Below are 14,622 nucleotides of genomic sequence, written 5' to 3'. Positions count from 1 at the left end.
GGAGTGAGAGCACATGTTCAATTATTTTCGGTACATATTTGGAAGAGGTTTAAAGTCTTAATCTTGAAACTGTCCCGAACAGAATTACCTTCCAAAGAGGATATCTGTGGTTTATAAAAAAGTAAAAATATAAAATAAAAAATCTTAAGTTTACATATTTATAACGAGTGAAGGACATGCTTCCAGGCTCAAATGAGATGATTGAGTTAGTGGATGTTAGAATTGTCTGTTGCAAGCATGTGCTCAGTGGCCAATGTGGAGAGTACATCAAATGTAGATACATCTTTACCTAACAGGGAATTTTTTTGGGATTTATTGAAAAAAATAAAGAAAAGTAAGTGTATAAATGGAAAAACAATTTCCTTATTTGGAAAAAAAGATGTACCCAAGTAGGTACATCTGAAGTATTGAGAAAAATTCTGCCAATATGACTATGCGACATCAAAATGCTTGATGTGTGAGACATAACTAGGCATATCTTGTGTTGTATAGAGCTTCAAACACTAGATAAAATATCCCAAAAGAGTGAGAAGTGCTCTAATTCTGTGAAGATACCAAGTACTTTTTTTTGGATAGATATCTATTGGCGTCCGAAGTCTTAATGGACCCACTGATCCAGTTTTAAGTTTGTGTCTCTCTACCCCTAAAAATTACAATTTTCACAATTCGAATTCACTATCCTTTAGGCACGTAAAATCTTGGAATTTTAAGTGGGTGGCCACTACACCATCACTTGGTTGGTAGTACTTCTTTAAACATAGTGTCAGAGATATAGCGGAATATCTTGATTATATCTCTTGCCTATTGAAAATAGGTCTAAAGAATTAGCTCAACCAATATAAATCATTGTTTGCACTTCTCTCTCTTTTCCTTTTAGTTTCCTACAATTTAATCTTTCTTGCAATCGCTAGCTCATTAATAGCTCCAATGAAAATCACTAAATTTTTGTTTTTTTTTTTCAAAATCTATGTGAAAATCTTTTACAAACTCAATTCATTTCCACTTGAATTTCAACCCACTTAATGACAAATGAAATTTGAACAAACCGGGGGCAAAAGTGAAAAATTATGAAAATAACATTGGTACAATTAGAACCGAGAAGATTAAATTTTAGGAAAACTTGGAGGACTAAAAGTAATTAAGCCAAATACTTTCTCAAACTCAAAACTCCTCATAGATATCTGCAAATGAATGTCACTGGCACACTGCAGATGCAAATTATACATAATTCAGATTTGTTCCCATGAAAATCTCTTCCTTTTTATAACTGTTTTCAATGAACCTTGTGTTCTCTTTAATATAATAATGAATGTTGCTTCAAATGCAGTCACTGCTGATTATACTTCATCCACAATACAAGTTTCATCCAATGATGTTGTTGATGATTGAAGCCTTCTTAACTCACCTCTAGAGCCAAAATCTGTAATTGAAGTACGTGAAGAAACTGTTACATAAACTCCAGTGGGTCTCATTCTTGGTAATTCCATTAAAGGTTCATTTGAGTTCAAAAAAATGTGCACCACTTTTCTCATCTTTGGCCTAAAGAGTGAATCAGGATGCAAACATGCAAGTCCAACCATCAATGCCCTTTTAGCTTGTTCCTCATCAAATTGGTTTTCCAATAGCTTGTCAACACACTCAAGCAATGCATTTTCACCATGCAAATTCCACACACAATCTACCAAACTGTTCTCTTCCATAACCCATCTTGACCTTTTACCACATATGACTTCAAGCACAACCATGCCAAAACTATACACATCTGATTCAGGACTTGCTTTTCCTGTAAAGCCTATTTCAGGTGCCAAATACCCTGGAGTTCCAGCAAAATTTGTGGTTACTGAATCTTCATTTTTGAGTAATCTTGCTAACCCGAAATCGCCTAAATGAGCATTGAAATCAGAATCCAGCATTACATTGTTAGGCTTAACATCTCTGTGAACAACAGGGTTTCCACACTCCTCATGAAGATAAAGCAATGCTGATGCCAATCCTGTTAATATCTTGTGTCTGGTTTTCCAGTCCAGAACATCCTTGCCTATGAAGTGGTCAAGGCTTCCATTTTGCATATAATCATAAACCAAGAGAAGATTCTTACCTTCATTGCACCAGCCTTGGAGCTGCACTAAGTTTTTGTGCCTAAGACGCCCTATGGTACATATTTCAGCTAAGAACTCTTTTTCACCTGTATAGAAAACCAATGAAACAAGGGAAAAAAAAAATGGTCAAGAATAGAAGAAAACCAAAGAAACATGGGAAAACAAAATCGTCAAGAATAGAAGAAAACCAAAGGGTGGGGAAGTCTTATGGAGATTATGGTAGATGTGACAAACAAGGTGCAAGTGCAGCTACTTTTAAGTAGGTTCAAAATTGACAATATCATGAACCAACTATCCTAAAAGTTTAAACTATTACATGAACACACGAATGGTTTTATATTACATGTCTGACACGCCCTTTCATGCCAAAGCCCTTTTTACTTGAATCGCGGATAATGCACGAACCATCTACGTAGTGCTGAAGTTCAACATTTTATTAAAAGATTAAGGGTGGCAAAGATCGAAACTCTAGACCATTCCATATACCAACTATCCCAAAAACTTAAGTTATTAGGTGAAGACACATGAATGATTTTATATTACTTCTCTAACGAAAATCAATGGATGATTGGGAAAATTCTACATAGGTTTAGGTTAGACACCATTGGCTTCATTGCAAATTTAGTGACTTCATCATCTCCAACTTTTCTACATACTGATATCCAACCCAACCACCCATGTCCATATAATTTCTCACAAGTTAACAGAACATACCTTGTTTAGAGTTTGCTGAAATCTTCTTTACTGCTATAGTTTTTCCAGTGTCTAATATGATGCCTTTATAAACACCACCAAATCCACCTCTGCCCAAAAGATTTTCTTTGCTGAAGTTGCATGTGGCCTTTAACAGTTGCTTGTAAGTGAACATCTTAGGGATATATGCAACTGTCCTTGATATGCTTTCTATATCCTCCTCCTTATGACCCCTCTCATATATTTTCTTCCAAGCTTTCCACATAAAAGGAAATAAGCTAATTAACACAAAAACTGGTATGACAATTATCAATATGATCTTAAAGGTGTCAACTTTTCTAGGTTCAACAGAAAGAATAGGTAGTGGCACTGATGTGAAAACCCAATTGAGGACTTGATGGGTTTCAGGAATAGTCATGCCAGTGGAGGCTGTGAAACCTACATAAACTGTGCTTGGAATTATATCAGGTAAGGTGATTGAATGGTTCATAACACTCTTTAATTGGTTTCTAGAGTATCCAACTGAGACAAAAATCATGTTATTCCACCCATCATAGTCAATTTTGAACACAATGTCTCTTCCACTTTTGAGGTCAACGCCAGTGCTATTTAGACTCTGAAAAGCAACTGGATTTGTGATGCTTGTTGTGACTATCCCAATGTGGTTTCCATCTGGATCAAATTCATTCATGAAAGTGTCCATCTCCACAGCTATTTGTCGAAACACCCCACCTACACAACATCATTTTTAGTTTAGACTAAAATGCTTTTTCCTTTTTTTCCTGCAAATTTAGGTAATTGAAGAGTCACACAGTCAAGACAACCTATGTTTGGTGCATGGTGACATTATGCACTATGCTGATGTAATTTATCCAAAGAAGCACATTGGAATCAGTACATAATATCAAAATTTTCTTTCATATTTGGTCATGACAAGGTGTCATAACTCATAACTAAAAAAAAAAGAAAAAAGACATTCTGCCCTCAATTGGGACAATAACATTCTTATATTTGGTTATTGGAATGTTCTTACTTGATCGATTACATGTGTGTGCATTTTAAAATCTAAGATTCAAAAATGATAATTAGGAGGGGTAAAAAAATCACGCCGTTCTCGATCTTAGTTATTGATCCCACTTGCATATTACAGTTCACATGACTAATAAATTAGTGTTGAGATATTCAAGTGTGATGAGTCCCACATTGGTTGGTAATGAGCTAAGTGAAGAGTATATAAGTGAAAGGACCCATGAACCCAATGCCTTAAGGTTTTGGGTTGAGACATGGTGTCGGATCCACTTGCTACGGTTGGTGTAGCCTTAGCTCATTGGTGGTGGTTCCCCGCCACGGGCTTCCCTTGGACCCGCTTGACATTGGAGTTTGAGGGAACGAATTTCCCAACTCTGGTATCAGAGCCGGATTGGGCTCGAGCTAGCCTAGTGATTGGCTAGGAGGCGGGTCGAGTACTTTGCGCTTCGGGTACTCGGTTGAGGGGGAGCATACCAATGGTGGGTTTCACACTTGAGGGGGAGATTGTTGAGATATTCAAGTGTGATGAGTCCCACATTGGTTGGTAATGAGCAAAGTGAAGAGTATATAAGTGAAAGGACCCATGAACCCAATGCCTTAAGGTTTTGGGTTGAGACATGGTGTCGGATCCACTTGCTACGGTTGGTGTAGCCTTAGCTCATTGGTGGTGGTTCCCCGCCATGGGCTTCCCCTGGACCCGCTTGACATTGGAGTTTGAAGGAACGAATTTCCCAACAATTAGAACCATTAAGATTTATTATAAGTTTGGTTGATTCTTTCCCTTATATTGTTTACTCTTTAGATAATAAAACAAGAAAATCACACATTCCAATAAACTCTACTCTTTATTTTTATTTTTTTCCAAACAAGCAAAGTATAAAAATGGTCTAACTTTGAAACAGTGATATTTTGCAAAAATTTTTAATATACTGGATTTACCTTGTGTAGATTTATCAAACAGGCCAAGATATGAGCCATAGCTATGATTTGGTGAGGGCCTATTATCTTGTGCAAACACTAGTGCCATTCCATCACCAGAGCTGGTTGAATTCTTCGTAAAGGGAGTGATCCTAAGAGTGAAGGTGGTAGAGATAATTGCTGGCCAAACATGTACAGGATGAGGGTACAGAACCCTACCTATTTTGTTGGTTGTTGAAGATGATGGTAAACTGGAATTGTTATTTTGTTGTGGTTGTGGCTCTGGTGTGAGACTTAAATACCCATTGCCAGAAGTGGCTGATCCCATACAGAGAAGTTCACCATTAGTGCAACTTTCAGGGCTGAATGAAATAAAGGAAAAAGTATTGGGGTCAATCACAGTGCTTGTACTAGTTTGAGTTTGGATTAGGAAGGCAAAGAGATGCATAAGCATTAACATGGTTGTTTTGGAGGGCTTAGAAGAGCTTAATTAATCCATTTTTGGTGTGCATGTGTGTGTATATATATTTAGTGGTGAGTGAAGTTTTTATGTTTTGAATGTTGTTTTGTTGTTAGGGAGGGAAGAAGTGTAGATGATCACAGAAAGAGTAGAATTATTATGCGTTTTTGTTTAGCACAGGTTGACTTGAGAAACCAAATATATGCGAGTTGTTAATTTATTAGGTTGGTAGATAGGTGGGGTCTCGTAAGGGACAAGGGTGAATGCAACTATGAGAATGGACAATCATGGGAATTTACACCGGTTTGTTTGTTTTTTTATTTTTGACCCTTAATTGTTTTTTAACCCAAAAATACTCACACAAGAGATCCAGTTAGCCCCCTTACTGTTTTCATAGGCATATGATGGGATCTGAAATTAGAATATCAAGGATAACGGTATTTGACTAATCCAAAATCATGGGATTATTGTTTGTAATGTTTAGGTGTTAGCACTGTTATCAAAACCGGACCGAACCAACCGGTTCAACTCAGAACTAGACTGGCCAGTGGTCCGGTTGGTGTATTGATTGTCCATTCAACCCAGTATCAAACCGGTGGACTAGTTATAAATTGTTGTCCAACCAATGGCTTTCTGATGAATGCCTTCAACACTTATCATTTATTATATATTTTTATATAAATTTGGTTTAGTAGGTTGAACCAGTGATCTACTGATCGAACCTATAACCCTTTAACCCAATACCCTAGACAAGTTAATGACTAGTTAAAGTTTAATAATATTAAATGTAAGATTATATATATGAGAGTATTATTTCTGTAGTTGTGGCAGCGACAATACTCCCAGCCACAAGACACAATAAGAGATGAGAGAGAATATTTTGATGGAATCAAAGACAATGCTTGATGAGAGATAATGTTTTTTTGTGTTTGTGGGAGAGATGTATTATTTCTGCCACTAACCAAAAATAATACTCCCTTTATATATATATATAAGATTCGTTTTGCGTGCCGAAGTTTTTTTTTGCTGCGGACCCCACAAAATGTTGTGTGTGTAGGAAACTTTTTGTGGTCATGTTAAATGATAGATGATAAACCCATATATATATAAGGGAGGGTTCTTTTGACTTAAGAGTAAGATTTTTAAGTTTTACTCCCCATCTCAGCCGTTGATAGACGAAAATCAACGATTGTCATTTATAGTGTAATTAATAATTAATTAATTATTATAACTTCCTAAACTATAATTGTTGGATGGACAGAAATCAACGATTAGGATAAGGAGTAAGATTTATAAGTCTTTTTTTTTTTTTTATAAAGTGGAGGGCCAAGCCCAGAAACAACTAAACAACCATATTAAGCAGGGGGAGAGGAGAAGAACCTCAACTCTTCACCCTTAAGATTAAAGACTACTTTAGCAAAAAAATCAGCACAAACATTGAGCTCTCTTGGAACGAAATCCAGCTGAAGATGAGGAGTAAAGATTTATAAGTCTTACTCTGGAGTCAAATGAAAGCCCAATACGACGTCGTTTTGTGACGGAAATCATGGTATTTTTGTAATTTTAATTTATTTCAGGGTTATAATAATCTTTATATTTATAATTTTTTAAGATTTCAATACCAAAACGACGTACTTTTGGGAATAAATCCAGATAACTTATCTGCAGTAACTGCAGAAACATTTTTTTCCATATATATATATGTGTGTGTGTGTGAAAGAGAGATCATTTGACTCCAGAGTAAAATTTATAAGTCTTACTCTTCATTTCAGCCCTTGATTTTCGTCCATCTAACGATTATAGTTTAGGAAGTCATATTAATTAATTAATTATTAATTACATTATAAATGACAACCGTCGATTTCTGTCCATCAACGGTTAAGATGAGGAGTAAAACTTAAAAGTCTTACTTTGGAGTCAAAAGAACCGTCCTCATACATATATATATATATATATATATATATATATATATATATATATATATAGGGAGGGATTTTTTGACTCTAGAGTAAGACTTACAACTTTTACTCCTCATCTCAACCGTTGATTTCCGTCCATCTAACGGTTATCTATACCAATTAATTAATTATTAATTTCAAATAAATAATAACAGTTAAATGGACGGAAATCAACGGTCGAGATGGAGAGTAAGAGTTGTAAGTCTTACTCTAGAGTCAAAATATCCCTTCCCTATATATATATATATATATATATATATATATATATATATATATATATAGAGGTAAGATCTATTGACACCGGTGTCAAATTTTAATTTTGACACCTCATCTGAGAGCCGTTAGATCAAAAAAGATCAACGACTCTGATTTGCAAGCATGTGACACCATTGATCTTTTTTGATCTAACGGCTCTCAGATGAGGTGTCAAAATTAAAATTTGACATCGGTGTCAAAGGATCCTACCTCATATATATATATATATATATATATATATATATATATATATATATATATATATATATATATATATATATAGGGAAAACATTTTCTCATATCGTAAGAGAGTTGTTTTCTCCCTACTAGTGACCCTTCAATTTTCGTGCAATATTTTCTTTTGCTTTTTTATTTTTTAATAGATGTGGGCCTCATATAAGATGTGTCTACAATACAACATGAGAAAATTTTTTCCTCCCACATAAGAAAATCGGAACCCATATATATATATATATATATATATATATATATATATATATATTTGTAAACATTTGTACTACCTCTATTTTCTTCAGGAAAATTTCACCAGTTGGATGGTTGATTCAGACCCCATGACTAGATATGAACATTTGTTTTCTTCCTATAAAAGCTATGATAGGAAGATATAAATTACAGTGGCACATGGAAGTTACTTTGTTGAGGCTAGAATCTGTGAATTGAATTTGAGTGGCTTAAATAAGAAATATGTTCTTTACGTTCCTAAATTAAAATACAACTTAATTTCAGTTATCAACTTATCAAAAAATCAAAATTGTGCAGTGATTTTTTCTCCTAGTGGTTGTGAATTTCATGATTTGGCTTCAAAGATGATGATAAACAATGCTATGGAACGGAGTGGTCTTGATTATTTTGCTTTTGCTGATTCTTTTTCAAAACCTCAAACTCAATCTAAGTTTTCCTTCTCGACTATTTCAAATTCTGATGTGATGCTTTGGCATAAAGGTTTAAGTTATACTAAGCTTCAATTATCTCAAGTTCTTGCGTCCAAAGTTGTTAATCAATAATGATGTTTCTTCTTTTCAATGTGAACATTGTATTTGTGAAAAATAATCTCAAAAACATCCTCCTGATCACTCATAAAAAACTCAAATTTTCATCTTTCATAGTGATTTATGGGGCTTAGTCAAATACACATTTAGCTAGTAATTCGATTATGAAATGAATTTAAGTATCCTAAATTTTAGAGTTTAGTCAATAAACTCACCATTGATTCTATTAATCCCAACATTATTTCAGGATTGCACGTCTCTTACTAATAAAGGTGCTCATTTTCTTTACTCTTAACATTTTTTATCTGCTACAGTCTTTCAAACTAAGCCAAACAGGCTTGTAACCTCAGGTACGTTGATTAATAATATTTTATTTCATCATGAAACTCATTTTAAAATTTTATGATTGAAACCTTTTAGGGATATCGGATTATTTTGAGCCTTTATAATGTCTAGAAGATGAAATTTATCTACTCCTTCAAGGAATGATCAGATTCAGATCATGTTGTGTCATATTCAGAAATGAAGATGAGCATATGATCCATGTAAAAGAGAGACGGAGAAAAAAGCAGGAAAGAAATAAGAAATTGTCAAATAGGGAAGAATCTAAATAGTCAATAACTTATCAAAACAAAAACTATAATCTATGATCATCTTTGTATGACCAAAATATGAATGACCAAAATATGAATTATTGCATTAATCGTCAAATCTCAATGCACAAGACTTGACTTGTGAGGGTCGGAATGAAGGTCGATTATACACAATTTTACCCTTATATTTTTTACAAAGAGACTATTTCTCAAATTCAAACTCATAACCTTGCGACATAATAAATAACCTTACTGTTGCTCCAAGGCTCACCATCACCAAAATACAAGTATTGCATCAATATCATAAATAATTCTGATATCATGCTCCATAAGAACACTAGGAATTTATTGAAATTTCAGACATCCAAACTAAGCATGACCCAACAACAGTTTTAATATACATTGGAACAACCTGTAGAATATCCTTCATCAGGTTATCCTTTTATATTATTTCTCATGTAAGAAAAAGAAAAGAAAACAAAAGAGACTTAACATTATATGACATGTTTATTGAAAGCAGTATCTCTCTGCCCAGGTTTACTAGGTACAAGATCTTAAATCATGATAAGCACCATAGTGTAAGCTGCACCTTCAATTGAAAGAAGGGATGAGCTGAGATGTGTCAGTAGTTTCTACATCTTTGACCAAATGCGGCTCAAGCTAGCTTCAATTGACCCGTGTGGCTCATCCGTTGGTAAATACACATCATCATCAAACTGCATAACAAGTATCATATCATTCAACAGCTTTAAAATAGTAAATTTTAAAATATTTAGAACACACGAGGTTATTGTATGTGATGGTAGGACGAACAATCTACGTTTTCATAGTAACGAAGGACAGTCAAAAGGTGGCTAAAGATAAAGACAAGTTGAAACTAATATATTTGGGCAGGAAAGAAAAATAAGAAGAAAATGGGTTCATTCTGGTTTATTATTTGACATATGGTGGGTTAATAGCTGACTTTTATTCATGTTTTCTTGATTTCACTTCTTATCTTCTATATGTTTTTTGGGGTCTACTTGGCCTTTCCTTCCCAAAAATATCCAATCTCAAGTGAGGGCTTGATTCAATCTCCAGTCTTTGAAATTATAGACAGTGAATATATATATTTCCTACATTAACACAAGTCATTGACAAAAGCTGCAATTAAAGACAAAACTTATATCTTTGAAGACCACAGAGGGTGAGCCTTGGAGCTTAGGTTCTCCTTGTGACTAGAAAATTACATGTTCAAATTTGGGAAACAGCCTCTTTGCAAAAATCCAAGGGTAAGGCTGCGTACAATCGATACCCATGCCTACCCTTGCAAATCAAGGAAGCCTTGAGCACCAGGGTTTTTCCTAATAATTGAAGGTCAACTATATAGTGGCACATTTGATTTCCAACTACAGTTCCTCAATCTACTTTGCTTTAAAGGACGAAGTCAATAGTAATATAATCAATCAGGAATTTGTAATGAGTTCCATTAACTTCTGAAACTTTCCAGGGAAAAGAATCAATACCTTTACAATTTGACTATCCTTGCTTGAGATATTGACCGGTAAGAAATGAATATTTGGCATCTTTAGTTGGATAGAAGCTATGTCAGGAAATCTGAAGCATAAAAATTAATTGTCACTTCCTACATGATTATAACATATGCATCAAATTTGTGGCAACAACCAAATGCGGCTGAGAGATGCCGGGACGATAGAGAGGCAGATAGATAAAGTTGCGTACGTGCAGAAAGAGAGTAGGACAGAGAGAAACCTGTTTAGTGTTGCCTTTGCCATAAGGTAGAGTGTGTTTTGAACAGATGGGCTATAGACTCCCTCCTTCGGAGGGCCAAAGAAAGTGTCAACCATAACTCTTTTTACACCCAGGTACTTGTCTGTAAAGTAAAGCGGCTTCTGAGGGATGCTAGATAGTGATTCATATGAATACCTACAACCACATTCAATTCAGAAGTGTGACTTTCTATTTTCCAAGTAAAGAGAACACCAGTGCAATGATCAGTGAAAAAACTTCTCGGGCTTCAGTTCCTTTCCTGGACGATGCTGTATGAGTGAGCTCCTTCATCTTATAATTAATGAATGACAAGAAAAATTTCCAGAAATTGTAATGAAATTGAGGCTGATTAACCATTTTGCCCCCGTTTTTAAAAACTTTTATCACTTTGTCCCTTTCCCCAAACTATATACCAATCTATCACTGTTCTCAAACTATATACCAATCTGCCCTTATTTAACCAAAGTTTAATGAACATTTACTCGAGTAAATGACTTACCAAGAACTAGGGTTTGGTCAAACAAGAGCATATTGATATATAATATAACGAGAGGGACAAATTGGTATATAGTTTGGGAAGATGAGCAAAGTGATAAAATATAAAAATAAAATAGGGGTAAAATGGTCAATCAGCCTGAAATTGACCATAATTAAGCCTGCATGACAAGCGTCCGTAAGATTTAGGGTTTTGGTTTATATCTTATGCCTCTTCTAGGTTGTTTCTAAAAGCCAATTTTGTTCTTACTTCTTGTTTATTAAAATTTGCTAAGCCAGATAAAAAAACCAGTATGGAGGAAAAAATTACCTCCATAGTGCAGTTACTTCTGTTGCCAGCATCCTTTCGCGTGTTTCAGGAAGTGCTGTGTACTTGTCTCTTATAAAACCCTCAAAGCCAGACTGCTCACGAGTCATTGAACAAAAATAAAAAAATAGCATGTCTTGTTTTGAGAAATTCATGCATTACAGAAATTGGACACACTACATGAATCAAAGCATAAGTTTCTATATTGCAAGCTTACCATGGTTGTCTTTAACAAAGACAATCCTTCAATACCAGAAGTCAACTTTAGTGCACCAGATTTTTTTACTATTGCCTCAGCTGTATGCTTCTCAGATCCAAGTTTGAAACCTAACAAAAATGAAATCAAAGGACTTGAGGCTGAAAAGAAACAACGGGTAACTAAAGTCTCTAAAACTATCTCCAAAATATTTCAGATTTTATAACTAAAATTAAATAAAGAAACTTCAGTTGTAACAAACAATCAAATACAAAGCTAACAATGACAAAACCTCCACAGAATGTGGAATATATGTTAGTAACTTCTAAAACAAGCAATATTACACAGTGTATAATAGTTTGACTAACCATGTTCATGAGGTTGACCATCCACATTAACACGCTCCCATGGTTTTTCCACAATATTTACAATAGCAGTAGTAACCTACAAAAAACCAAGTAAGGCTTTCTTTGTTCTTTTTTTTACCAGGTAATGACATTAAAAGAAAATATGAGAAGGACACAAATAATTTGAGATAAAGATTGGTCAAAGCAAAATGTTTAGCAGAAAAAGAAAAAATAAAAAGCTAATTGCAAGACAAAGGAAAAAAAAAACAATTAAGGAATGGAAAAACACGAATAATCTCAACGTTGATATTAGATTTTCTGTCACCAACCTGCTTGTAAAATGATGTAAAGTGCTTAGCAAGTTCAATAGCAAAGTCCTCCACAGAAAGTATTTCCGAGCACTCCTTTGCTTTTGCATATACCTAATAACAAAAATTCAAAATTCAAAACTGAACCAAACTGGGGATGGAGAATAAAAAACAAATGAAAATGACCTGGAAGTAATTGACATATTACATTAACACAGTATTTCTTACCAACCACAAAAATATTTCCAGTTCTGTATAAATTCATTTTCACATAAACATATCCGAGAACAAGAAAATAGGATTTAAACTTGCATCTATGATCAAACATTAAAATGTTCAAACTTAATCCCATATTATAAATTTTTGTATCAAAACTGATTTAATCGGGTTCGAGCACTCTCGAACCCATATTAGGCGGGACTATCAATATTATTTTCTTCATTCCCATGACTTGAACTTGAGACCTTTGGTTAAGAGGAACAAGCTTTTTGCCACTTGGAAACAATGATTGTTGGTAATCCTATATCATATTAGTTCGAGATATTTCCCCTTGAATGGTGCACTCACAATAAACTGCATCCATTGATATCTCAAAGTTTGGCCACTTCATGAGAAAATACAAGAGATAAACAAAATAAGGTATAAGCTGTTCCCAAGAGACAAGCAGATTAAAAGTGTTTTCACATAATAGTTATCCCTAGGTGGGTGAGTATCCATTTGCAACAAGACATGTTTAATTAGAAGCTAATCAATTCCCAAGTAGCACATAACAAACCCCTCATAGTCAACAAAAACGACTGAACCATTCAAAACTACAATCTGAAGTGAGAAGCACACATTTAGAGATCAAAAGGGTCTCTTGACTAAAATATTCATGACCAAGAAAACAACAGAACTTGAAATCAAATCACTAGCCATGATATTCAGTCCCTTTAACGAACCCATAGAATCAAAGTGGCACCAGATTTTATTTTCACAACAAGAAGCACGCAGATTCAGATTCATAGTAGAAAATTAGAAAAATCCAAGTTGTGAACATATGAACACAGCAATCAGAGCTTAAACAAGTTGAAGATGCACAGCTTAACCTCTCTTGTTTGACTTTCTCGGCAACCAAACAGTAAATAAAAAATAAAACAAAATACAAAGTACAGAATGAAAGAGTAAAACAATTAAGTGTTCTTCATGGCAAAAAAGTTTGATCAAAAGGGTCTCTGGATTGAGAAAACCCATAACCCTTAAAACAACAGAACCACAAATCAAATAACCACCCATGTTAACATTCACAATAATGAACACAAAAAAATAAAAAAATAAAACCCAACTTGTGAACATAAAGCAATCACCAATCAGAGCTTATCTACAAGTTCAAGCTTCAAACTCTAGCATCTCTTGTTTCACTTCAACATTAAACAAACATAAAAAGGTAAACTTTTTTTTCTTTGGGTCTAAAAACAAAATTGTGGGTGAGAAAGAAAAAGACCCAGAAACCAAAAAGGGTTAAAAAGAAAGAAAGTTACAGTGTTCTTCATAGTATCAGTGGCAACAATGTCAGAATTGTCATCACGAACATAAGAATTGACACAATCAGAGAGAAGGCTTATGCTGACACGCCATTCCACAACGAAGTGTCGACCTTCCTTGCTCTTCCACACACGTGCAACCCTCACCCTCTCTTTTCCATGCCTCTGCTCGAAGTTCAATCCCTCTACTACTTCATTCGCCATTGATGATTTCTTCTTCTTCTTCTACTTCATTCGCTTGTGTGTGTTTATTATATATAAGTGTTTCGGTTCTGTACTTCCGGCAAAGTACAAACGACTTGTTTGCTGGTTTTACTTTATATATGGCCAATTCCGTGTGCGCATTTACTTTATCCTCCAAACAAATGTTAGAAAAAGTGTTTTATGTCCCACACACACACACGCACGTCGCCGTAAAAGTATATGTGCATATCTTTTTAGGGAAAAACTAATCTTCAACCACACGATGGTTTATATTTCAACAGAGATCTTTATTTTATTTTATAACTATGTGGGTCTTATTATATAATTGTGCGAGTCGCAGAAGATATATTCTTTCCTACTGATGGAAATTAATAAAGTCCTATTTTTTTAAAAAAAATTTCACTTGATGCGAAATCAGGGATAATCTTATATTTATAAATTTTTTATTTATAAATTC

The 14,622-nt window shown here is 34.4% G+C and overlaps 2 protein-coding genes across 2 annotated transcripts; both read right to left on the bottom strand.

The window, feature by feature from the left end:
• Window positions 1–1,337: 1,337 nt before the first annotated feature.
• LOC133302980 (probable L-type lectin-domain containing receptor kinase S.5) lies at window positions 1,338–5,199 on the bottom strand. The gene is made up of 3 exons (XM_061502804.1): window positions 4,761–5,199; window positions 2,814–3,524; window positions 1,338–2,185 (listed from the first exon to the last, which is right to left on the bottom strand). The coding sequence occupies exons 1-3, from the start codon at window positions 5,197–5,199 to the stop codon at window positions 1,338–1,340; spliced, it is 1,998 nt and encodes a 665-aa protein (XP_061358788.1).
• A 4,127-nt stretch (window positions 5,200–9,326) lies between these two features.
• LOC133302981 (uricase-2 isozyme 1) lies at window positions 9,327–14,262 on the bottom strand. The gene is made up of 8 exons (XM_061502805.1): window positions 13,959–14,262; window positions 12,460–12,552; window positions 12,152–12,227; window positions 11,805–11,914; window positions 11,591–11,682; window positions 10,768–10,941; window positions 10,521–10,611; window positions 9,327–9,731 (listed from the first exon to the last, which is right to left on the bottom strand). The coding sequence occupies exons 1-8, from the start codon at window positions 14,163–14,165 to the stop codon at window positions 9,648–9,650; spliced, it is 927 nt and encodes a 308-aa protein (XP_061358789.1). The 5' UTR covers window positions 14,166–14,262; the 3' UTR covers window positions 9,327–9,647.
• Window positions 14,263–14,622: the final 360 nt, after the last annotated feature.

The sequence above is a fragment of the Gastrolobium bilobum genome, unplaced genomic scaffold (genome assembly GCF_033153095.1).
Source record: "Gastrolobium bilobum isolate Gb01-03AN ecotype WA unplaced genomic scaffold, APGP_CSIRO_Gbil_v1 utg110233, whole genome shotgun sequence".
NCBI lineage: Eukaryota > Viridiplantae > Streptophyta > Magnoliopsida > Fabales > Fabaceae > Gastrolobium > Gastrolobium bilobum.
Note: the sequence above shows the minus strand (reverse complement) of the source record. Positions and strands in the feature narration are given on the sequence as shown.